The sequence below is a fragment of the Amblyomma americanum genome, chromosome 1, assembly GCF_052857255.1.
Source record: "Amblyomma americanum isolate KBUSLIRL-KWMA chromosome 1, ASM5285725v1, whole genome shotgun sequence".
Taxonomy (NCBI): domain Eukaryota; kingdom Metazoa; phylum Arthropoda; class Arachnida; order Ixodida; family Ixodidae; genus Amblyomma; species Amblyomma americanum.
This window is the reverse complement of record NC_135497.1, coordinates 333606979-333631485: the sequence shown is the minus strand read 5'-3', so window position 1 is coordinate 333631485 and position 24507 is coordinate 333606979. Positions and strand designations below refer to the sequence as shown.

General features: G+C 47.9%; 3 protein-coding genes across 3 annotated transcripts in view; 1 reads left to right on the top strand and 2 right to left on the bottom strand.

The window, feature by feature from the left end:
• The window catches only part of Lim3 (Lim3 homeobox protein), a 144132-nt gene that overhangs the window by 63948 nt on the left and 55677 nt on the right, over nt 1–24507 (bottom strand). The gene's annotated exons all lie outside the window — the stretch shown is intronic.
• On the bottom strand, nt 8927–16145 carry LOC144116467 (uncharacterized). The gene is made up of 2 exons (XM_077651194.1): nt 15475–16145; nt 8927–8990 (listed from the first exon to the last, which is right to left on the bottom strand). Exons 1-2 carry the CDS (start codon nt 16143–16145, stop codon nt 8927–8929), a joined length of 735 nt encoding a protein of 244 aa, XP_077507320.1.
• On the top strand, nt 18442–21639 carry LOC144099399 (uncharacterized). The gene is made up of 2 exons (XM_077632664.1): nt 18442–18745; nt 19857–21639. The coding sequence occupies exons 1-2, from the start codon at nt 18491–18493 to the stop codon at nt 21489–21491; spliced, it is 1890 nt and encodes a 629-aa protein (XP_077488790.1). The 5' UTR covers nt 18442–18490; the 3' UTR covers nt 21492–21639.

Sequence of the window (24507 nt, the reverse complement as noted above, 5' to 3'; positions counted from 1 at the left end):
TATGATCATCGAACTAACGTGTAATGGTCGCTCTGCCCATCTTGGCCCCCGAAAATTAAAAAAAAATGGTGGACACTGAAGCTCCACCTTTAAAGGTGTGACGCGATTGAGTGAATGGGTCCCGGCAGCGTTTCCTCCTGCCAAAGACACTGCTTCTGCTTGATGTGAAATACCTCACGACATGCATATAAAGCCCCGCTTTAACCAAGCTGTACGAACGTGTCTGCGTGTTCTATGTGTAGCGTGTCTCACTCGCAACCAGGGCTCAGGGGTTCTATTCCCGACTAATTACCCGAATTTTATTTCCAGCGCAATTCATTCTATTTAAATACTGAGTACTGCATCGCCTACATGGCAATACAGCATGGAAGCAAACGCTAAAACACTTCAGTGCACAATGAACATGATACACCGACAAAAAAAAATGCAAACAGATATTGCTAAACTGGTTAATTAAACACCCGGGGTTTGGTAAAATGATGAGTGAAAAAAGTTGGGCGAGTTGGTACATATTCATTATTCACAACACCGCAGGAAACACGGATAAAAGGGGAGAATAGACAAAACAAACGCTTGTTTTCTCTATTCTCACCTGTTGTCCGTGTTTCCTGCGCTGTTGTGAATAATGAATTAGTAAAATGCTTCGTTTGACGAGATTGAGATAATTTCGAAATAAAAACGAATGTCTAAAAACATGACTCCTAAATGAATATTCCTTTGGCTTGAAGATGAGTTCCCTTCTCTGTGATATATATGTTGGTGGTTTGATGTACTTATCTCGACCTATGCCAGTTTGGCGATGAAAATTACTACGAAAAAACTTGATGCGAAGATGCAATCAACGATCCTCTAAATTAGGCCACCCAAGCGATCGTTAAGTACTAATCATACTTAAGCACCTGTCATAATTACCAGTTACAAACCGAGCTGCCTTATTTTGAAGTTTTTCGGGGATACTAGCCTGTTTTTTTTTTCGTATATGGGTCCCAGCAAATGCAGGCATATTCAAGCACTGATCGTACGTACGTAAAGTACAACTTCTTTTTTAGGTCACATGGGAACTGTTTGAAATTGCACCTTAGGAAACCGAGAGTAGATGCAGCTTTATTTGCAATGTAATTTAGGTGTGTGGTTCATCGTTTGTCCGCCGTTAGTAATATGACGAATTAATGCTTAACCACTGTGGCTGTATGTAGAACAACATTGTTTACCGTATATTCTGGAAGATGGTGGGTCTTCTTTCGTGTAGAAGTGGCATGCATGCATTTTTTTAACATTGAGCGCCATTCCCCAACGCGTGCACCAAACTGCTACAGTGTTTTAATCGGTTTGCAAGCATACGATATCACTCTTGTCATTATATATATATAATGTTCATGTCCTAATGACGTTTGAGTCATATTGCGACCTTCTAACAACCAGTTTCCTAATCTTTCAATCACTTTTCAAACCCGGCGTTTCAAGTATGACACAGCCACGTGTATATTTTCCTGAGAGGTCGGGGAGCCATCAACAGCCCAATAACATAACTTCTAAACAAATAAACAAATAAAGGTAAGACAGATTTCAGCGACATTATCAGATCAGCAGCGAAGTGAGCCGTAAATCAGGCGCGGCGAGAGCCGCCTTTTTAAAAACAATGGCACCGCTTTAAAAGCCATAGCTACCCTTCTTGCCTTTAAAAGTTTTGCGTGAATATTTTGCATGCTGCAAATTATGAACAATTTTTCGCGGCCTTTAGAATTAAGATACACGGACCCTCCGTTTTCTTTTCATCCAGAGCAGACGTCTTAAATGACAGTATAAGCCTGACTTCGACTAGCTAATCAACCTTTAAAGAAGTATAGTTTATAATTGGATAAAACCCACAGAATCACGCTTAAAAACTCGCCAATGTTTTGTAATTTTGGTGGGGTGTTTTCAATTATTTACTGATTGTTTTAAATTTCAATCAACGCTTTTCTCAGCCTGGGAACAATTTTGAAAAGGGCTCTTAAGAAGCGAGAGGCCAGAATTCTGGTACTGACGGCACATTTTATTGATACACACGAGTGAGGCGCTACCCACGCTGATGTCCGGCTACACAGCTGTTGAGCGCTTCAGCCGGCCGCCGTGAGGCTGAATTAATGTTTGCGCAGTGTACTAACAAAGGTAGGCAGGTCTAGAAGAGAAGCGGGTGGGAGCACTCGGGAGAATGAGGCTCAAGCTAAAATAATTGTCATAAATGAGAAAAAAACTGAAATATGTAATTTGTGAGCAGTTTTTGGCTGCACGTGTCATTTGACTGCTTACTATATGCCAGTGGTAAAAAACTAAACCTTCTTACATGCCGCAAAAAAAAAAGCAGTCCGATGGTAGTAAATGATTTTTGCTTGAAAAAATAACCGTGAAACACTTCAGTTTCACACTTTCTGTCGAATACCGTAACTTCTACGCGAATTTGGACTAAAAACTTGATAATAGCCCCCCCCCCCCCCCCAAACTCCCGCCTTTTTTTCAGAACAAAATAACACTCCAAAACAAAGGGCACTAGATATACGAGGGTCGTACCGAACTGGGGAATGTGCAACAATGTGTTTACAAATTATTCCACTGTATTTCTAGAAACAAACTTTTCTCCCTTTATTTTTCAGACGATTTTTAATTTTCCCGTAAACTCCCCATTTCACCGCACACATTTATCCAACAGATCGGTAAGGTTGAAAATACCCCTCCGATAGATATCCGTTCAAGGAGTCTTGTGCGCAGTGACGCATTGTTGCAAGGACAGCCTTGTATGTATGGGATCTTTGATCTCGCATTTTATCCTTCGAATATTTGAACAAGTGGAAGACCGAAGGAAGCAGACCAGGGCTGTAAGGCGAGTGCTGAAGAATTTCCAAACCCATTATGTCCATTTTCGCCACTGTCACGCGAGCAGCGTGAGCGCACCCATTGTGATACTCCAACATGGCTTTTCTTGAATGTCGCAGTTGTATCGCCGTGCGCAGCAGACTTTATTTGCTGTTTTAACGTATTCTGCCTTATTTGTTGTTTGCTCAGGCTGAAGGAAATAAACCTAAACGAGACCGCCAGGTTCCCAGAAGACGCTAAGGCTTTCATTTAGGCTAGTTTGTTGTAGCTTTGAAACATATTGACTAGCGCATACACAGACAGGGACCAAAGTAAGAGTAAGAGACAGGACACACGCTAGTCTTGCGACTTACATCACACTTCTCTTTCGCCCTCTTCTAAGAGCACAGTGCCGGCAACCATTGATCCCACAGAAGTTCAGCGGGCTTCTGAACGTCTTCTTTGATGAGCACATCAAAGGTGTCCTTGTTGTCTTCTCTCACGGCTGGTCGAGGGCGACCTCACCGGGGCTTGTCTTCAGTGCTACTCTGACTCTTTTTATATGCAAGCTGAAGACTTTCATAAAGTTCCGCGGATGAAATTATTTTTTCGACGTAGAATTTTATAACCACACGTTGACGAAACGACACGTCTTGGAATTCCACTCTGTTTAGTGTACTGGCGGACAACTTAATCCTGTTGATTTCAAGTGGTTATTTATGACTGCACGAGGCATGGCGCCACAAAACGCCAAACTCCCATTCTTGTGCTCTTTAAGACTTGCATACAAAAAATTGTTGATCGTTACTTGAGCTACGATCCATTGCTTTGTGGTCTGAAAACATGGACCTGCTGGAAACTCTCCTTGCTACAAGGGCGTTCATAATAATAAAGCTTGTTCTAAAAGATCAATAATAAGGTCAAAGCAACGTCCAGATCTGCTACAGCACGCCACCTCGTTCGCTTAGTAAAGCAAGTAGCCAGGCCAGTTTTCGATCATCGAAATCTCTGAAGCAAGCTTCAGCGCTTTCGCCTTGTTCCTCGTGTGTAGCTGTACTGAATAAACAAAATAGCCGTGGTGGAACAGGCGGGAAACCCAGGCAGGAAAAAATTGGAGAGCACTGCACTCTGCTGAATCGGAGAAATGCGAAAGCATTTGCGTTTGAACGTTGGGAACTTTTTCACGTGATCCTTGGATGATGTCGGCAACATTTTTTGCAAGTCATTGTTGTCTCGTGACACTTATCGCGCGACCCTTTGGATGACAACTTTTTTGCAAGTCATCGTTGTCTAACACCAGCACTCATCACCAACACACATTATCGTCCTACACACCGCAATGCGTTCACTTCTTGCCCCTCTATTACGCTTGAACCAATGACCTTTCGTGGCATATGCGTTACGTGCCCGCCTGGCGCATAGAGAGCCTGGGTTATCGCGCCTCAGAGACATGCCTTACAGAGGATGAAAGACTGGAAAGAAGACAGCCAATGCGAGTTACTTTTCCAGCGACGGACTGTGCAGGCTGAAACTCCGCGGAAGCCCCGACATTACTGGTAACCTAGCGCGAAACTCACGTGAAGGTAAAGCGGCAAAAGCCTGGACAGCTTGGTGAAGGACGGGTGACGAATGGCACAGCGATGTCAAAATAAAGACGCAATTGTAAAACGTCCGCATAGATGGCGTGTTTTGAGGATGTCGTTGGAATTTTCATGGTAAAATAAGTAATTTTTTTTTGTGCCTATTTTCACTGCAAACCTTTACGCCTTGAATGGGCACCCTTGCTTTGAGAACAATAGGAGAGAGCTGCATCTCGTGATTTTGTTATTGTCCCGTTATTTAAATATCAAATGTTTAAAAGGCGTCGTTCCCTCTACAGCACTCTTCGGAACTCGACGCCTCATAAGATGTCGGCGATACTAGGACTCAAACATGCGCCACATACAACAAAAGTAATGGCCCCTTTCCCTCCTCAGGGAGGGTGGAGGAGAGGACGAGGAAGGCGGGCTTTAAATGCTATATCTTTGATGGGAAATTTTGTTTCAAGCGGTTATTGTTGTAGAATCAACCCTGGCTATTCGGGTATCCGGCGTATGGCATGGCTTCGTTTGAGACGCCCATATTATTCAGGGGATATGTCGCTGCTCTCGAGTAGGCCGTTCCCGACACAAGTCCGATTCTTTCAACTCTTCCCCAGATGAATGCGTCTTCTCATGTATGCACAGGAAAACAACTGCTGTCAAGTCTACACTTTATATGTAATGGCGAGCGCTGTATGTATTCATGTGCGATAAATTCAAGAAACCGCACTTGGTAGCACAGCGCCGTCTAGGCAACGAGTAGCATCAAAGCTTCTCACCTGGACATTGGGGCCTTCTCTTTCCCCAATTGTGCTCATTGTTTTTCAGGAACTTAACGCTAACAGGGTGTGCGACGCGCCTTTGGTGTTCAAGGAACAGGGTTCATCAAGTCCAAGCAGGTATGAAACATTTGTGCATGCTACAGGACCCCGGATGGTCGGGATTAATGCGGAGCACTCCTCTACGACGACTCCTTACCTCTCCTCTCTTTCACCCTTTCATTGGTCTCTTTCTTCATGCGTAGGGTGTGAGACCACTACCAGACCTTTGCTTTCACCAGTCCACAACTATCCCTACCTTACAGATGCAGCTTCCGGAGACTATATAAATACAAACCATCTAGGACCCGTTTGAAAGATGACAAAAGGCCTGTCTCTCGCTTCTTTCCAAACGGGTCTGCCGGGAGACAGTGAGAGAAAATAGGCCCAATGAACATGACGGACAACACCACAAGGGGGCCGGCGGAAGTGAACAAGAACCCATTTCCCTTGATTGGAACTAGGATGATTTTTTTTTGTTCTTTTTATCGCTCTAGGTTTGCATAGCCAAAAAAAATTTGGAATCCTGAAAGATCCGTGCCATTTAGATTTTATTTTATCGCCAGTGAAAGCGGAAGCTCGTTCTTTGACGTTTCAGAGCCGACTGCCCGGTTGGGCGTCTCACAGGACCGTTTTGGCGTCTATACGCCCAAGTGCATACTCGGCCTTCTGCCTTTTGCGGTCTTCGGTTCGATCGCGTTTTCCGCACACTTCTCGGACTCCAGGGAACGCTTGCACGAAGCAAATAGCCTAGGTCTCAGCGTTGTCTTATTCGCACTCTAAAACATCCGTCGATTTTTATGAAAGGAAAGGCGCTTAACTGAATCCCTGGGTCAGAGCACACCTCAATCGTGTTGTGATGTGTGTGTGGTGTCCACCTGCAATTGAGGAAGTTATACGCCTTTGCTTTTCGCAAAACCAACGGATGGTTCATACCTCAATGGTTTTGAGAAAAGGAAAGGCGCATAACTGGCGCCCTGGGCCAGTGGACACCTCAATCACGCATTGTGGTACGTGGCGGTACCCACTAAATTGTTTCTACTAAATGGCTTGTACTAAGATAATACAACTTTCGCTGGAAAATAAATTGTGCCAGCCCGTTCCACCAAGTATAACAGATTGCCTTGAGTGAGACAGTTACCATGCAGTTCCATTCCTCGTAGCCTTCACCTGTTGCTTCTCCTCCCAGCTCCTAATCGCATATGCTGTATACTGGCCGCGGTGGCTCACTGGTTACGTTGTTCGGCTGAGCAAGAGGACGTGGGATCAAACTTCGGAATAATAATAATAATAATAATAATAATAATAATAATATTAATAATAATAATTGCTTTTGGGGGAAAGGAAATGGCGCAATATCTGTCTCATATATCGTTGGACACCTGCAGCGCGCCGTAAGGGAAGGGATAAAGGAGGGAGTGAAAGGAGAAAGAAAGAGGTGCCGTAGTGGAGGGCTCCGGAATAATTTCGACCACCTGCGGATCTTTAACATGCGCTGACATCGCACAGTACACGGGCGCCTTGACTTCAGGCCCTTCTATCCCTTCTGGCCGTCCCCTCACTTCTTTCATTTCATTTCTGCACTCTACCTGCTATCCCTCTATTTCCGCTGCCCCAGCTGAGGTGCTTCCCGTAGCGATGGCAGATGCCGGGGCTAGCAAGAACCTTTTCCTTCCTTTTACTATTATTTTCGAATAAACCGCTACAACAACTACTACTACTACTACTACTAGTACTACTACTACTACTATTACTAGTAATAGTAGTAGTAGTAGTAGTAGTAGTAGTAGTAGTAGTAGTAGTAGTAGTAGTAGTAGTAGTAGTAGTAGTACTACTGCTACTTCAGGTCTATGCCCACGGTACACTGACACATCCGTCGACGCGAGCGCTGTGCCTTTAAGTAAGTTCGGAGACTCACCAAAGCAAAAACAAAAAAGACAGTTGATTTGCACAGTTAGGCAAAATGTAGGTGTGTTAGCACTCTGTGGCGATTATTTTGCATTGTTTATCTTGGTTTTGAATTGCTTATCGTGGTTGTGTTTTGTTATTCTTGATATTGCTATATGATTAAAGTCGTATATCCATTGTGTTCCGTGCCTTGTGTGTGTTTGCACGGCGTGGATGAAGCTTAGTATAATACATGACCATTCACCCTTTCGTTTTCTCTTTTCCTCTTTTTTTCTCGCCATCCTCTTCTCTAGTCTTCTCTTCATTCACCGTCACCTGGAGCAGCATGCCAGGCCGATAACCAGGCAGACCTCTCTTATTCCATTAAAGTCCCCCCCCCCCCCTCTCTCTCTCTCTCAATGTTCATTGCAGTCGTTCTATGTATGCATATCAGTCACGGCTGCCGTTCAGCAGAAAGTCCGGCGCTGTCGGCGGTGTTGTGAGCGGAAAAGCAGGCGTTCCACCTGAAATCTGGGTCATCTGACCTTGTGACGCAATGACAATCTGCGAGGTATATACCGGATGTTTTTTTTATATATAACGTCCCAAATATTTAAATTTATAGGGTTCCTAACGTAAAGAAAAGCCTTTTGAGGCATAGTAATAACAGTGTTGGCGGACGTCAAAAACAGGCGAATCATGTTAAATAGTGAAGTGATTAGCTAAATTATAATGGTTAACTTTCTAACAATCACCGATAGGCACCTAGTTGCAATTACATATTTGTAGCCAGTCGTATTAGCAATATCAGAATCAATAATTTCGAAAACATGATTCCCCTCGGCGTTGTGCCTCGACAAAATTTAGGTATTTCGACTAGTTACGTGCACTGGAGGAGTTGCTTTTCCTGCATACTTTACAAAAGCGCATGTACTTTGGCACGATGTAATTAAAGTTAGTCGAGCCACAGCTGCGAGGGTAGCCACGCTTTGGGAATTCTAAAAACCGATGTGACTATTACTAACGACCGGCTACAAATCTTTAACTGCAAACAGGTGTCTTTGGGTAACAGTAACAATCGGTAAGAAAACTGGTGGTCCTTGCGTTTTCATGACGTTAATTAACAATCTTTTCCATGGAGGAAAAACGCTAAGGCGCCCGTGTGCTGTGCGATGTCAGTGCACGTTAAAGATCCCCAGGTGGTCGAAATTATTCCGGAGCCCTCCACTACAGCACCTATCTCTCCCTTTCATCTTTCACTCCCTCCTTTATCCCTTCCCTTACGACGCGGTTCAGGTGTCCAACGATATATGAGACAGATACTGCGCCATTTCCTTTCCCCCGCAAAACCAATTATTATTATTATTATTAAATTAAACTCTGGTGATTCGTGCCCGCTGGTTGCTGCTGTTCTCTCGCTTTCCTTTTTTCATTTTTCTCCTCTCCACTGCAGCCCCAGCTTGTTTTTCAACAGAGTCTACTTAAAGTCGCATTATTCCCAATTCTTGTGACTTCTGCCATGCGGCTTCTATTTTTGCGAGCCTCTTCTTTGACTTTGAGGTGTATGGCCCGGCGGGCTAACTGCCTATCCTCTGTGCGGAACGCAATCAAAGCAAAATGAATGTGGATAATGCAGGATGTACAAAGCGAAAGCTGTCGGCGTTCACTGTGTTCATTGGCGTTGGCGTTGACAACGTTCTAGACGCCGAACATTTTGAGGAAAGGAAGGGCGCATTACTGGCTCCCTTCCTCCGCGCTGTCCTCTGACAGACACAATGCCGTACCAACGAGGCCAACACAAAACGACCGTCATGGCTGTCTTCTCGAATTGGCCTCCGCCCACGCAGAACCGACAGTCACCCGCTCTACCAGCCTGGAAGCATGGCAAACCATCCGTCATGAATTTAAGGAGTGTGAGTTTGCCAAGCAAGTTTAATTTCTTTTGATTCTAGCACGCTGCTTAAGGTTTAACGGTGCACTACGTGATCGCTGCCAGACATTCAAAACAGCAGTGTAGTTCACTTGTGCTAGCACGTGGCGTATGACAAGGAAAGGTTACATTATATGTGGGAAGAAAAAACGCATCGTAGTAGCGAAGGCTCACGCTTAAGGTATTTACATCTGTGTGATGCTGTGTTAGACCGCTCTGCTCCAACGTGACTTACGGGGTGCGTGTGGGCTCATTGGCTTCTAACTTTGAAACGTGGCATGGGGTGGCCGAGTTCAGAAAATGCAAATTTTTAACAATTTTTCTTTTAACTCGCCGCGGTGGCGCAGTGGCTAGGGCGCTCGGCTACTGAACCACAGTATCCTGGTTCCGAACCCGACAGCTGCGTTTCGATGGACGCGAAACATAAATTATGCCCGCAGGCTGTGCAATGGCGGAGCACGTTAGAGATCCCCAGGTGGTCGAAATTATTACGGTGCCCTCCACAACGGCAACTGTTTCTTCTTTTTTTTTTCTTTCACTCCCACCTTCCTCCCTCCCTTACGGTGCGGTTCAGGTGTCCCCCCGAGAAGTGACACTGTTACTCCGCCATTTTCTTTTCCCAAAAAAAACGCTTTTTTTTCTGTTTCAACAAGCACGACGTTGGCAAGTGAAAAGCATGGTCCCTGTTCAATATGCAATTGCTGAATGACACCGACTAGAGCTGAAGAATCTTCAGGAATGGCATGCTTATCTCCCAAAAGGGCTCTAAGTTTTGGTCGTTGCCAGTGGTGCCCTTTGTTTAACCTTTCACTGGCTTTGGAACGAATGTATGGCGAGGCATCGAGACGTTGCTGCCTTTGGGGTGCGCGAGAGGTCATCGTGAAATTAAATTCTGTGTAAAAATCCAGCCTGTTATCTGTAGGATCATTTCAAATGAAGAAAACGACTTCTGGAATTGAAGTTTCATATACCTGAGGCCTTTTTTTTAATCAGCGAAACAGGAATGTTTTCAAGACGGCTTAAGGGCCATGAACGTGGCGTTAGGAATAATAATGACATGATGAGCGTCATTGCGGAGCATGCTCATGATCATGCAAGAATGAATGGGACAACACCTCTATCGTAGAAAAAGAAAACAGCCTGCCATCCGCGCGGCTGCTGCGACCGCTAATTACACAGTCGGCGACAGCTGCGATGAACCGGACAGAAGGGAAGTGGCGACGATGTCTCAGTCTTTCCCTACTGAGTGAAAAAGGAGCCCGTACGCGGTTCCGAAACGTCGGTCCATCATCGCACTTTGTCAGTGAGGGATTCACTTCAGGCGCAAGGCTTAGTGTCCCTGGGAGCTGCCCAAAATTGCTGGTTATGTGCATACTCAGAACAAGGTTGCGTATGTCTGCTGCGGACTGCTTGCAAAGGAGGCGGTAGCAAAGTGTTTTTAATAATATTGGGTTATAAAACGTTTTAGTTGTAGGGCTACACAGCTGCTTTAACACCTCATGATAGAAAATTCCCTCCCTCCTGTGACTGAAAACGACGGAAAGCGCCGCTGCGTAGAGGTTTTTCTGCGGTGCACATCTCCCCACGTCTGTGCAGCTGCAGTGGCAAACGAATATGCGCTTCTTCGCATCTGTTACCAGCGTTGAAAACTTTATAACCATAGGCAGGCTTCACAGAACGCAGGTTTAACTGTATTTCACGTCACGCAATAGAAATAACTGCGCGACATCTTCATTTTTTTTCTTCCAGTAATATCTACCAAGCATCCACCGGACAACCAACAGAAACCCATTAGGAAACTCTGAGCGTTAAAAAAAAATAAAGAACGCTATTCGACTTCGTCCCCCTCCAATAGGTAGAAGTAACAGTGATATCTGTACCGCACACTATGCGCCAGGACAGTTTATTCACTGGATAATAATACATTATGCTGCATTGAAACACGTATAGTGCATGCAGGAACGTAGGAACTTTGTTTTTTAGGACGTATATTGTCTCTTAAAACACCAACAAGGTCAAATGAATGAAATCTTTCGCTTTTCAGGGACGACCTGGCGGCCTTGCATGAATGCTTATTTTACGAGTAATTTTGCCCTCGTGTGGCTGCGTGTCCTGCTTCGTTGTAGTGCTCGCCAAGCCACCTTAGAGGCGTGTACTGTCTATGCCTTTCTTTCTTCCCTTCGTTACTCAGATGGCCGCTTTCTACGTTGAAAGAAGAAGCAGTTGAGGCGCAAACCGAGGCAGCGCTGATTAACTTCCCACACCTACAGCACTGAGCTTCATTTCACGTCTTTTCCTAGGCCATCGCTACCTGAACGGGCTCCGAGGCATCTGGTCGCCTGGGGCGCTCCTTCTTGCCACGCACCTTCGCCATACCAGCCAGGCTCGTTGCTGTCAGAACACGGTGACCGACCATGAAGACCTTCGGTTCTTCTCCTACACCTCCCGTAAGTACAGCTGCCTTTCGTTGGTCCAATCCTTTATGTCCAAGCGCACGGATTTTGCATGCATAGTGGATTCAAATGATTAGATAAAACAATCTCTCAGTTGAAGGTTTCGGTTATGTCGCCAAAGCACGAACACGCACGCACGTCAAGGCCGGTATTCGGTGAGGCCTTGCCAGCTATAAGCAAGAACAATAGGAGAGCCTACTTCAAGCAATGGTAGACAGGGGGCGGGCAGTTGGTTGCTTAACACTCACAATGTGAGTAAGAGAGGAGTAAGCCTCACGGTGCTTGCCAGCATTTCGACGAGGACTTGCCTTCGTCTACGCAAAGCGTTCATCATTGTGATGTATCGTTTTTCATTTTATTTCATTGCATTGTGGTTTACTCTATTTACGTTTTATTCCCATTTGTATTTGCTTCGCCCCCCTCCCCCCCTCTCTCCTGATAAAATGCCCCAATAGAGGCCTTTAAGAGTAAAATAAAGGACGATGATGATAGCGGAGTTCAAATAGGGCCTTCACTCCGAGGAGGAAAGCCCAGTGATGGGGATAAGGGCGTGAAGTGTAAGGGCGCTAGGATGGGAAGCGTAATTCTTGTCCTGGCTGCTAAATAGGATTAAACGGTTGACAAAACCGAGAAAGGAAATAGGCCAGCTGAGGAGAAAGGAATCCGGAGCAGTGGAGCGTCGAGAGAAAGCTAAATCGTGAGTATATTGTAGTTATAATATAGCAAAGTATAGTTAAATCGCGAGTCCCTTATCACTTGGGAGAGTTCAAGCCGGGAACCCACTTGCGAGAAGTGAAAACGGGGCAAGTGTATGCTTTGCTTTTCGCAATAAAAACGCACAAGGCGTCATGTCCTTTCGGAACATGCTTCACGGAATTAGAGTGGACACTCAATACTGAAATGAAAATAATATTGCCCAGCCCGCACCGCCTAAGGCACACTGGGCTCACAGAAGAAGACGTATACGTTAGATTGGGCAATGAAAGTTAAGGAAAATAAAAGTATCCTGCGCAACGGAAGAAGACAGCTGGAAACGTTACAATCTGCAAGCACTTTCAGCCCGGCTGGCGATGGCCAAGCCTGTAAATCATGTGTGCCAGCAGGTACAGCATTATTCAAAACTCTTCGGGCCTTGCGGTCTGCTTTCGAGCTCTATAGCGGATCTTTTACGGCACCCTAAAAGCCGGAATGCCGTTAAAAGTAAGGGCGTGGCTTCTTCACATCCAAGAAGAGATTCAGGGCCTCACGGATGCCGCTACACTGCTGCAAAGCAAGCTATGAAGCTTGAAGACTACTGAACAAGGGTGTACCTTCTCAATGCACGGGAGCTGACAGGAGCTCCTCTAGTCAGCTCCTGAGGATGACCTGCTTGGAGGCAGTGCATGAACTATTCGAAGGGCACGTTGTCCACTTGCTTAGCTCCGAAAACAAATTGTGCAGTAACGTCACTTATTAGAAATGGAAAGTCATATCTCACTGTTAGATCATGCTAGTTATGAAGCATTTAAAAAAAAAATGTGGGCAGGACTGCCACATTTAAAACGGCGAGTTCTTTCGCAGCCATTCTCCATTGCCGATCACATATATTGAGACTTCGCTAAAGCATTTGATAAGGTGTGCCACCAGTTACTATTGCTAATATCACGTGTTATAGAACTTGACACTCACTTACTAAAATGGCTCGAGTGTTTTGCAACTCCCCGTCAACAGTTCTGCCAACGGTTTTAACTCCCCCCTGCTTCCTCTTATCTCCACTGTTGCTCAGGGTACTGTGATTCGGCCTCTACTTTTTCTGATCTATTTTGATGGCCTTCCCGACTGTGTTTCATCATCCATCCAGCTATCTGCCAATGATTGCGTTCTTTTCTGTGAAATAACATCTGGCAATAACACACGCGTTTTACAGGCCGACATTAACAACATCGCATTATGGTTCAGAAAATGGCATATGACGTTAAACGTAAAAAATAAAAAAATGAAAACATGCACGTTTCCCGCTCACCCAGTAACTTATCTAATTGTCACTTAGGCGGTAACCCTTTAGAAGCAGTCCAGTCATATAAGTACCTGGGCATTCACATGACTTCCACTCTATTTTGGAAAACACACATAGAATACGTCGTCAACAAGGCTAATCGCATGCTCGGGAACTTAAAACCCAACATTTATTCAGCCCCTACTAACACGAAGCTACTTCTTGACAAAACCGTCATCCGCTCGGCAATGTTGAATAAATAAGCGTGTGTCACTTTATGAAACTTTCAATGCACTGCCAGCATATCGACCATGAAATCAAATCTTGACTTACCACAGCTAGCAACGCGCCGCGAAGATGCGCGCCTGTTCCTTTTTTAAAAAAATACCTTATCACGAAACACTCCAGGACGAATTCGAAACTTCTTACGAAATTCGAAAGTGATTCTTGGCTTTACGTGGCAAGTACTCCGTGGTTAGCAAAGCGGCGTCAGTTATTTCAAAGAGCACCTGAAAAGTGGTCCCGCAAACGAGCCCCCGGTTGAAACGGGAGAATTTTTCAAAGCTGCGACGATGAAGTTGCAGAACACTGTACACGTTAAAGCAGAGTAAGCAAATCAGCAATCCGTTATATCATTGCTCAGCAGTGCATTTGGCGAGGCTATCTTAGTATTTTAGTGAGTGCCGTGCCGCGCTGGTTTTAAGCCTCATTACACTGGTCTATTACTTTAAAATCTCTGGTAAAAAAAAAAAGATTTCGCCCTCTCGCAGTACAATTAAGCACGCTTTGGACAAGTTGGTCGTTTATTTTTTCAAGGTTACAGTGCAACGCCAAGATAACAGAGCAGGAACAAAAAAAAAAGCCTCCTCGCTTTCTTGAGACAAAAGTTCTCGAAAGCCATCATCTGGAGTAGTGTGCTTGCAGTTAGCTTGTAGCTGCAGTGATTCCTAAAGCTTGACGGCTGTCTTCGTGCACTTGTCTTGTCTCACACACACACACACACACACACACACACACACACACACACACACACACACACACACACACACACACACACACACACACACACACACACACACACACACACACACACACACACACACACACACACACACACACACACACACACACACACACACACACACACACACACACACACACACACACACACACACACACACACACACACACACACACACACACACACACACACACACACACACACACACACACACACACACACACACACACACACACACACACACACACACACACACACACACACACACACACACACACACACACACACACACACACACACACACACACACACACACACACACACACACACACACACACACACACACACACACACACACACACACACACACACACACACACACACACACACACACACACACACACACACACACACACACACACACACACACACACACACACACACACACACACACACACACACACACACACACACACACACACACACACACACACACACACACACACACACACACACACACACACACACACACACACACACACACACACACACACACACACACACACACACACACACACACACACACACACACACACACACACACACACACACACACACACACACACACACACACACACACACACACACACACACACACACACACACACACACACACACACACACACACACACACACACACACACACACACACACACACACACACACACACACACACACACACACACACACACACACACACACACACACACACACACACACACACACACACACACACACACACACACACACACACACACACACACACACACACACACGCACGCACGCACGCACGCACGCACGCACGCACGCACGCACGCACGCACGCACACACACACACACACACACACACACACACACACACACACACACACACACACACACACACACACAGAGAGAGAGAGAGAGAGAGAGACAGACATGAGGGGGTAGGGACGGAAGTCTCGGCCGGCTTGACTCTCTCGTGGGAGAGTGTGGGCCGCCGCGTCAATCTTCGCTCTCTTCCCTCTTTTCGCTTTCTCCGGCTCGATCCCGTAGTCTTCCGGCTCGATCCCATACTCCTCAAGCAGTTCGAGCAGCATGGCCCGATGCTTGTTTCGGGTGGCTTCTAAAATGTTCTCGTACCTTTCCGTAGCCAGAATCACCATGTTAATCATGTCTTCCACCGACATGATCTTCTCGAGTTTCGCATAAAGGCGGTCCAGGAGCCGCGAGGCCCGCACCCTGCGCTTGCGCACACATTTGTCGTCATCCATCATGAGCCAGTAGCTGACACTTTGCAGGATGCGAACTACGTGATGGGCGTTCTTGATGCCGCGGCACTCAACGCGGTAGGGCGGCGCCGTGACTCCCATGCGTCGGCAGAGCTTCAGGAACGCCGCGTTGTCGGCGTACACGGCCAGGTTGGAGATGTAGCGGAAGTATCGGCTCACCAGTTTCATGGGACGGGGGCCGTAGGTCTTTCGGACGTGGCGTTTCAGCGACAAAAGGCTCTGGCGAATGTTGGCCGACGTCTCTCTCATTTTTTTGTCCTTGCCAAGAGCGCTGGTCTCAGGGGCGTCGCCGGTCGCCTTGTTCGTCTCTTCGGACATCGTAGTAGCTGCTCACGCTCAGCTCGCAGCAAGGGGCGGGTCTCTGGTCCCGAACGGCTGCAGATCGCGCCACACGAGCTGCTGCTGCTGCTGCTGTGCACGCCGCTCCACGTGCTCTGCTTGCCACGCTCGCCACGATACACTTTCTCACTTGAATTTCAAGTTGACGCTGAATGACCTTGGCAGTCAGCGCGGCGTCTTTGCTTTAGTACAGAATAAATGCTTCTTGTGCACTGCGGTTTCACTTTTTGCCCCCATAAACGCTGCTAAGCATTGATTTTACTACAGAAAATGTGGTAGAACAGTGCAGCTCGTGGACCCGCAAAACAAACGTTGCATCGAAGCAAGAGCATCGAAATCGCGAAACAAACCTTTATTTTTCTGCGAGAGCACCGCCTTGCAAAGGCAGAGAACAAGCCATCCCCGCTCCCTCTTCATGACATTCTCGCCAAAGAGGGCGCTGATTGCTCGCTTTCAAAGTGCCGCCTGGCCGGGCTTGGGACCCCTATTCTAGATGATAATTAACCACATTAGTTTTGCTGGCTAAGTTCCGTTCACACCATTGTAGTGTCCTAGACGTGGAAGGATCGGGACGAAATTGATGTGCGTACAGCTGAGATACTCGCACTGTGAAATTCGTCGAAGTTGATCTTTGTCCCTGTTCCTTGTTCTTCGATTCAGACTCTGTGCATTTTCCTAGGTGACATGTACCACTGTTTACAGTGCAAAGCTGTACTGGTTTATTTTCTAACGCTGCTCTAAAGTATGGTATGGTATGGTATACATTGGTATGGTATGGTATGCTTTGGTATGATATAGTATGGTATGGTATGGTATCGTATTACGTGGGCTATGACGTGCTGCGCTGGAACACACTCTGAATGTCGGACAGGCGTTAATGTTCGACAAAGAATCAACAATAACAACGCGAGCTGTCGGACAGCCAAGAAGAGAATCGCGACCTGTCCACTGACCCCCGACTGTTGCGCCTATCCTGTCCCTCCCATCAAACATTTTCCCGCGCTGTTTTACGCCATGGTGGCGATCGCGTAACGGAGGGCGTAACTTACGCAGGGGACGGGTTCGGGGCAACCCGGCAGCGGCGGAGGCGCAGCCAGCTTCGCTGCGAGCCTGCTCATGTCGGCCAAGGCACCACTGAGCACGGCACACGCGCGCTCTCAGTTCCTCTCGATGCGCAAGAAGTGGCGCACCGAGGGCTACTCGGTTGTCGGCACCATCTCCTTCGCTGTTCTCATCGTGGCCTTCCTCCTCTTCGTGGTCATGATCGTCCGGCTGCTGAGGCACACGGTGGTCGTCGAGAGCGGCTGCAGGACAAGTAGAGCACAGGCACTCCTTGTTCGCCTCTGACGTGGCCTTCACTCTAGCGTACGGGCGTCGGGTGCGTGTTGGGCGCTGTGCCGGCATGTCGCACCAGGGTCACGGCAGGGAAGCGCGTTCACCAGAGGTGACCCTGACGCGACAGGCCCGCAGGGCGCCCAACCCGTTCACGACTCCCGCAGTAAGTTCTTGGTGTGGTTAAAGGTTTTACACGATCGTGCGGCTGCAGCATATAACGCTTACGCGTCATCAGGATATGTGCGGTGCCATTGGACTTTTGTAGGGCGACTTATTTTAGTAAGGCATGTCTCTGGGCTAGTTGGTTAGCCATGATCGACATAAGCCACGCAGGAAGGCACGGACGGTTCAAAACGACAGATGAATTCGGACATGGACGGTGTCGTCTTCATTTATCCGTGTCTTTCTGCCGGCATTGTGTCGAACATGAGAAGCTTTTTATTGCTTTTTTTAGGAACTGGTGCTAAAAAAAGCCTGGCAACTTGTCAGTACTGCTGATGCTATTAGCAGTGCACACGTGGCAGCTTCTGTAGCGGGGAAAGCAATCCCTCTGAACGTGAACCTCGCGACGCTATAATTTTATTTATATGTGTGTGTGCTAGCCCCTTTCGCATTATGGACACAGCTCGACACTTATCGAAGGATCCTCATATGTTTCTAAAAAATGAGAAATATACTTCATTATGAGGCTCCCCAATGCTTATTTATTAGCGATACCTCTGAAAAAGCTCAACCGTTTCGCGACTTTTTTTATCATTGCAGAAGAGTAATCAACGTTGAGCCCTCAGAAGGCAAGTCATCCTCGCACTCTACGTTGTCTGGTTTTAGTGAAACCTTAGGTTACTCTGGGTTTCCCTTCACATATCCGGTTCAAATGTCTTTTATTTTTTTACTGTTTTTAAAGCAGATTTGCTGGTACAACCAGTAATCAATCAAATTAGCGGCCTATTCTGGCGGGCTCTCAATCTCCGGGCGCAGAGGCCTGCACTATGTACTCGGATGCCATGGATTTCAGCCGCCACGTTCACGCGGATCCGTGCTACAGCTTCTACGAGTACGTGTGTGGAGGTTGGACCGAGAGGCGCTTCGACAGTGTACTCGACACTTTGCTGGTGAAGTTCCGGCGGACCGTGACCGAGTTAGCGTTACGGACCCAGGCGCCGTCACAGTTCCAGAACCCGAGCCAGCGCGCCGCCAAGGCCTACATGAGCTGCATCAACGTCTTGCACAAGCAACAGAAAGAGGTGAGCCGGAAGCGCTTTACAAGCGTCGCGTTGTCAGAAAGGCCATGCGCCCCGCCAATAGTTCAGGGCTGCGATAGGATTTCTAGTGAAAGACTCGTGGCTAATGCAGGGCATACCGGGTATCGAAAATTTGCGCACGAGCATTTTCCCATCCTTCACCGCGCTCAGCCCCTGTCAACCGGTTACACAGCCTCCAATATCTTGCTCAACAGCAGAACGCCTCAGCCGCTGAGCTTCCGTGGAGGGCGCCTCCAAGTTAGGACGTGAAAGATAATACCATGGTGTGTGACGTGTTCGCACACTCAGAGACCAAGCTGCTGTGTGTGTGCAGTTCGACAGTGCAAAAAAACTTATGTGTCGCGCCTCATCCAAATTCTACCTTATTTACACACTACTTTGTGAGCACTAGTAATTCTCATCGTCTACAGGTATTTATTTCACCTTATGATACGCTATATTTGCTGCATGTCATTTCTGCAGGAGCACATATACTTAGGCGAAGTTATTAATCTTGTAAGGCATGGTATAGTCGCGCGAAGGAGCTGCGAGACGTTTATTATAGGCAACAGGCAGCACTTTTGGGCGGCCTCGCGTGTTCATAACAAGTGTTCTGTGGGCAGAAGTCTGCCTTTGTGAAATGATGAGAAACTACATATAAGGCCTTCCACATAAGTTTGATCAAAGTGCAACTACCATTCTTGAACTGTAAACTGTGCATCTTCACACATCAATCTTCTTGAAGAAACATTCCCGAGAAACAATGCTGGAAGCAACCTTCGTTGACCGAGCGATTTCGTTAACTTTTCAATTGCATAATATACCAAACATCACGAGATCCCCCCCCCCCCCCCCCCCCCACATCGGATCCGCCTGCCGCGAACCGGCACTAGTAACGTTGTTCAAACAGTATTCTTCACAACTATATGCTAGCAATCCATGGTCACGTGGCCCATGCACGTCTGCTAGTGCACGCTTTCTTGGAGGGTGCAGTGCAGCTATTGGCGTCGCTTGTTCCCCGGATTAACGGGGAAAAAAATGTGCACTTTTTTTCCGTGATTGAAAGACAACATTATTCCTTGTTCTTTATAAAAGCCTTGTCGCAATAATGCAGGTGGGGGAGCTCAAGGCCATTTTGTTCAACGCGGAGCTTCGATGGCCACAGCAACCGCCGACAGGAAACGTGGCGTCTCCTTTTCTCTACCTGTGTAAAGACTGGTCGTTGCTCTTCCTCGTGGGCATTTTCGTGGAACGTGGCGGGAACTACGTTCTCAGTCCCACGGGACAGTTCACTAAAGTGCTGGAAATTTGGGAAACAGCCCTGTACAACTCCAAGCACAACAGGCTCTTCGAGATCTTGTACAACGACCATGTCAGCGACGAATCAACCGCCGTTACTTACGCCCAAATGTCCTCTATAGAAAACCAAACGATCAGTCTTCTTCGCCACGTCCCGGCCAGAGACGAAGACGAGGAGGTGCTGACCACGGACAATTTGTGGGAGCTCACACCACACCTCGAGAGGAGCGCACTCTTCTGGTACGACGCGTTGAAGAACCGGATGGGCCTTCTTCCAAGCTCGTCAGTGACGGTCACCATCAGACAGGCCTCCTTCGTGCGCGCCTTTCTGGACCTGCCACGCGTCTACGGCGAGTCTAATTTCATGCTCTACATGGGCTGGGTGGTGGCGCAGCTCTTCTCCATCTACACGGACAGCGATCTGATGACCGAGTTCTACTACGGGACGCGCGACGCGACCGAGACTATGCACAGGCGCCTGTGCTTCGCCATGGTCCAGAGGACGATGGGCTTCGCCTTCAACGCCGAGTACGTGAACGGCGTCGTGTCGGCCGGCGTGCGAACCGACGTGGCAACCATGGTGGGCCACGTGTACGCTGCCTTCAGCGAGATGCTCACGCGCCCAGGCACCGTGTTCCCTGAGGAAGTGCAGCTGCCGGCCTACGACAACGGCACAGGGGCCGTGTTTGAGTTCGTGGATCGCTCGAGCAACGTCTACCTCACACGCGTCTTCAGCTCCTACACAGACATGTCGCCGCTGCTGGCGAAGACTTGGGAGGCGGTCAACAAAGGATTCTCCGTGGTGCTGCCCACAGACGTGAGCCCGTGGCCTCTGGAAGTCGTCATAGACAAGCGCACCAACCGCAAGACCCCCGTGCTCACGCGCCAACAGCACTATCCCAACAACGACTTCTCAATCATGCCGTACGCGTTCGCCTTCCCCGTGTACGATCTGGGGGCACCGCTGAGCATCCGGTACGGCGCCCTAGGTTCCGAGGTGGCCTCAGCCATGGCTGAACTGCTCTTCACAAACAAGAGCTCGTGGAACGAAAGCGCCTCGGACGGCATTTTGGACGAGGTCACATGCTTCTTCCGCAAGACGCACGACAGCTGGCAGAGTATCTCTGATGTCGAGTGGCAGATCCTCTACAGACTGGCCTCAGTGGGCGCCCTTTGGGAGGCGTACAGCGTCGCCAGCACCGACGAGAATGACTACCTCGCCGGCCAGGCTCGCATGCATGCTGACCAGCTGTTCTTCTTCTTCTGGTGCTACCTGCAGTGCGGGGAGCCGGCCGGCCAGCACTCGTGTGACGGGCCGCTCAGACACCTGCGCGCTTTCCAGCGCACCTTTGACTGCGGCAAAAACTCGCACATGGTCATCGACTGGCGCTGCACCTTCTTCGGCGATCGAACGACGACCACCACCACTACCACTCCCGCGCCATTATGAGCGCCTCGCGACGCTTTCTTGCGCGGCCTTTCGCACGCTCTCTGTCGGGGCTGGAAAAAAATACACATGCATGCATCTAAATATCGAACACTCCGTAAATCGCGGCATTAGAAGTTGCTGCTATATGTCGCGACGTTCTAACAAAACAACCTAAAGTTTCAGCAGCATTTGAGGCCGATTATTGGGGGCTTATTTCATTAGAAGTGCCGTTTACTACAATTTCTATGTGTTCACCTGTGTAAAATAAACCATTAGCTCTTTGCCGGCCGGCTCGCATTGCTTAAGCAGCCTGATGTGCATTCCCGGTCTCTCAAGAAACGCTGCACTGCTTCTACTTTGGCAACTTAGGGGAGGAGGATCGCTTAATTACATTTCGGGAACCGCGGTTATTATACGCCGTTGAGAATGGCTCTGTTTTAAAGGGAGGCTGAAGCACTTTTCGAAAAAAAAATGAGTACTCTACGTCATTTGATAGCTTTAATCCGCTGAAAAAGAATATCTCATTCAAAATGTGCGGAAATAAGCGCAAAATGTTTTTTTTTTTTAGAAGAAAACACGCCCCATCGCCTCAGGGCGCTGAGCGAACGCCGCTCTTGCCAGCGATTGGCGGGGACCGTGTTGACGTCATCCACGGGGAACTCCGGCCAGCACCGATGGCGTTGCTGTGTAGCGCGTTGCTTCAACTGGCTTTTAAGGACTATGTTTTGGAAATTATGGATAATTCAAGCAGTGTTGAACAGTTTGGACTTTTGCCATACATAAGTTCGAGCCATCAGCAGCTTCAGAAACGGCGGAACCAACGACGCCGCGCTGTGCGCCGGCAGCGAAAGTCAAGTCGCGACATTTTCACGTGTTAGAAATTCGACTGGATGGATGGATGGATGGATGACAGCTTTTATTTCCACCGGAAATGGAGACCCCTTACTACTTAACACCCCCGGCACGCAGGCCTGGAGGGCGGGGGCGGAGCCTCCGTGACTAAAGGCTAACAAAGAGATTTTATCGGTTCGTGGCATCAGCAGCCAGGCGGATTGTTTTGTTTCTGCCGAGTGGGCTCTTCGCTGCGCAGCAGGGCTTCCCAGCTTTCTCTGCTATCAATATCTTCGTCGACTCCGGGGTAGTCGGCGCATTCCCTTATTCTCTGCTTCCGGGCAACCGTGGAACCGCCGGACTGTCGAAACCTGGACGAGCGCGCGCAAACCTATTCCTAAATCGTTGAGAACTACAGACTAAAGGGAAAACTGGTGCCACCGTTTGATAAGAAGCTAAGTAATAGAGAAGCGACCGCATGGCGGCGCCTGCAAGCCGGAAATTTTTTTTAACCAAGTATGGGCCTTTCACGTCCTACCAGGGTCACACGAAAACCAAACCTCGACTGATACGTATGTTTTGCGTAGGTGCATGCACATGCATATCATTTGTGTCGGTGAAAGTGGGAATAAAAAAAAGTAAATTGCGCCCACACGTTTTTGTATACCGCTGCTGCATAAAAGCCTGGCCACCAACTTCTGTAACGCCTGTAAACATGACCTAATTCAGATCACCGGGAAGCTTACACGAGTGGCGCGAGGTAAAGCATTTGTTTGTTCATTTATTTATAGTTACTTGCCTAAATACTCCCGAAGGCCTTTTAGAGCTACAAAAGAATGCCAAACTGGATGAGTTGGAGTAGGTGCACTGCTGTACCGCTGCGCGAACAGACGAGGTGACCGGGAGGAAGCTTCCGTGGAGGCTTTCCTTCTGTCGCATGTTCGGGCTACTGTTCAACCATGAAATTTCTGCACTTACCCCCGTACGTTGTTTTTTTTTGCATGCTGAACACGGTTTTGAACAACAATAATTATAGCTGCGTTTCGGAGCTCGCAGTGCTGCTCATCAAAACTAGTGCGCTGCGAGATATAGTTGCTGCTGTTGCGCATCGAGATAACCAGCAGAATTACTTGCAGCAGATATATGCGTAACGCGGCTCGACAACTTTTCCGTCCTGACTCAAGGACAAATTAGCATGAATTCGGGCGCCATTGACGATCGTCAGCCATGACCAAGCGCTCATGAATGCAAATGTTTGCTTTGGTCAAGTATGCTAGGCTTATATAATCGGTTTTTTGTTCAGTTAGGTGCGGCTGCATGTGCTGCGCGCTGATGAAGAATTAGGAGAATTGCTTGTGCTGCCATGAGGTGAATGCAATCAGGAAAAAGCCAAAAGGCACACAGTGCATAACGAGCTCCAAAGAGTTCAAGACTGTGTGCCTCAAAGGCAGTGCTGGAAGTGGCGTTAGCTCAGCATGGATTTAAACCAGCTGGGAAAGGCAAAGAATTTACAAACAGGGAAGAGAGTAATATAACGAAAAGAGAAATATTAATGCACATATTTTGTGCAGGCAGTTTCGGCATGCTGCGTACCGCCAGTCTCTCTGGTTAACGTGGAAGAAGCTGGGGGAGAACAGCTGACGGATTCTACCAAGCTGTGTGCTGAGCGCTGTTCGAAAGAAGTACCCTGCCAAAAGTGGTTTATATACAGGCTTCAAGCAATACACGGAACGCCCGAACGAGATAAAGTAAACGGCACTGGTAGAGTGAGTTAGGGAATAAACTTTATTGCTCTAATAAGGAGTCTTGCTGCTTGCCCGAAGATTGCCGATGTCTTCCAGGCTGAGCGTGGTTGGCGCCCCTAGTCCAAGGCACCACTGTCCCTGGCCATCCGGCATGCGTGGCTCACTAGGTCACTTTGGACCTTGAGCTGGCTGCTGGTTAGCCGGTCCTCCCACTGCTCCGCATTTGGCTCTTTGTTACCTCGGAAAGCTACATTGTGTATGCGTGGGGGTTGCCCCGCACCACGGACATGTATCCCTATACGTACTGCTCCGGATACATCTTATGTAGAATGTGAAGGTTGTGGAAGGCTCCTGTTGGAGTCTTCTCCAACATGTCGCTTCATATTGTGTTAGCAGAGGATGTGGCTGGGGATATTTGCGTCTTCTGCCTTTGATGTGGTGGAGGATATCTGCGTACGTGA

Bases quoted from the DNA above. Each gene is read 5' to 3' on its own strand.
- LOC144116467 (XM_077651194.1), bottom strand. From the start codon at position 16,145: ATGTCCGAAGAGACGAACAAGGCGACCGGCGACGCCCCTGAGACCAGC. The intron at 8,991-15,474 runs GTCTGTCTCTCT...CCATGCTTCCAG, and splicing joins TTCCGTCCCTACCCCCTCAT to GCTGGTAGAGCGGGTGACTG.
- LOC144099399 (XM_077632664.1), top strand. From the start codon at position 18,491: ATGTACTCGGATGCCATGGATTTCAGCCGCCACGTTCACGCGGATCCG. The intron at 18,746-19,856 runs GTGAGCCGGAAG...GCAATAATGCAG, and splicing joins TGCACAAGCAACAGAAAGAG to GTGGGGGAGCTCAAGGCCAT.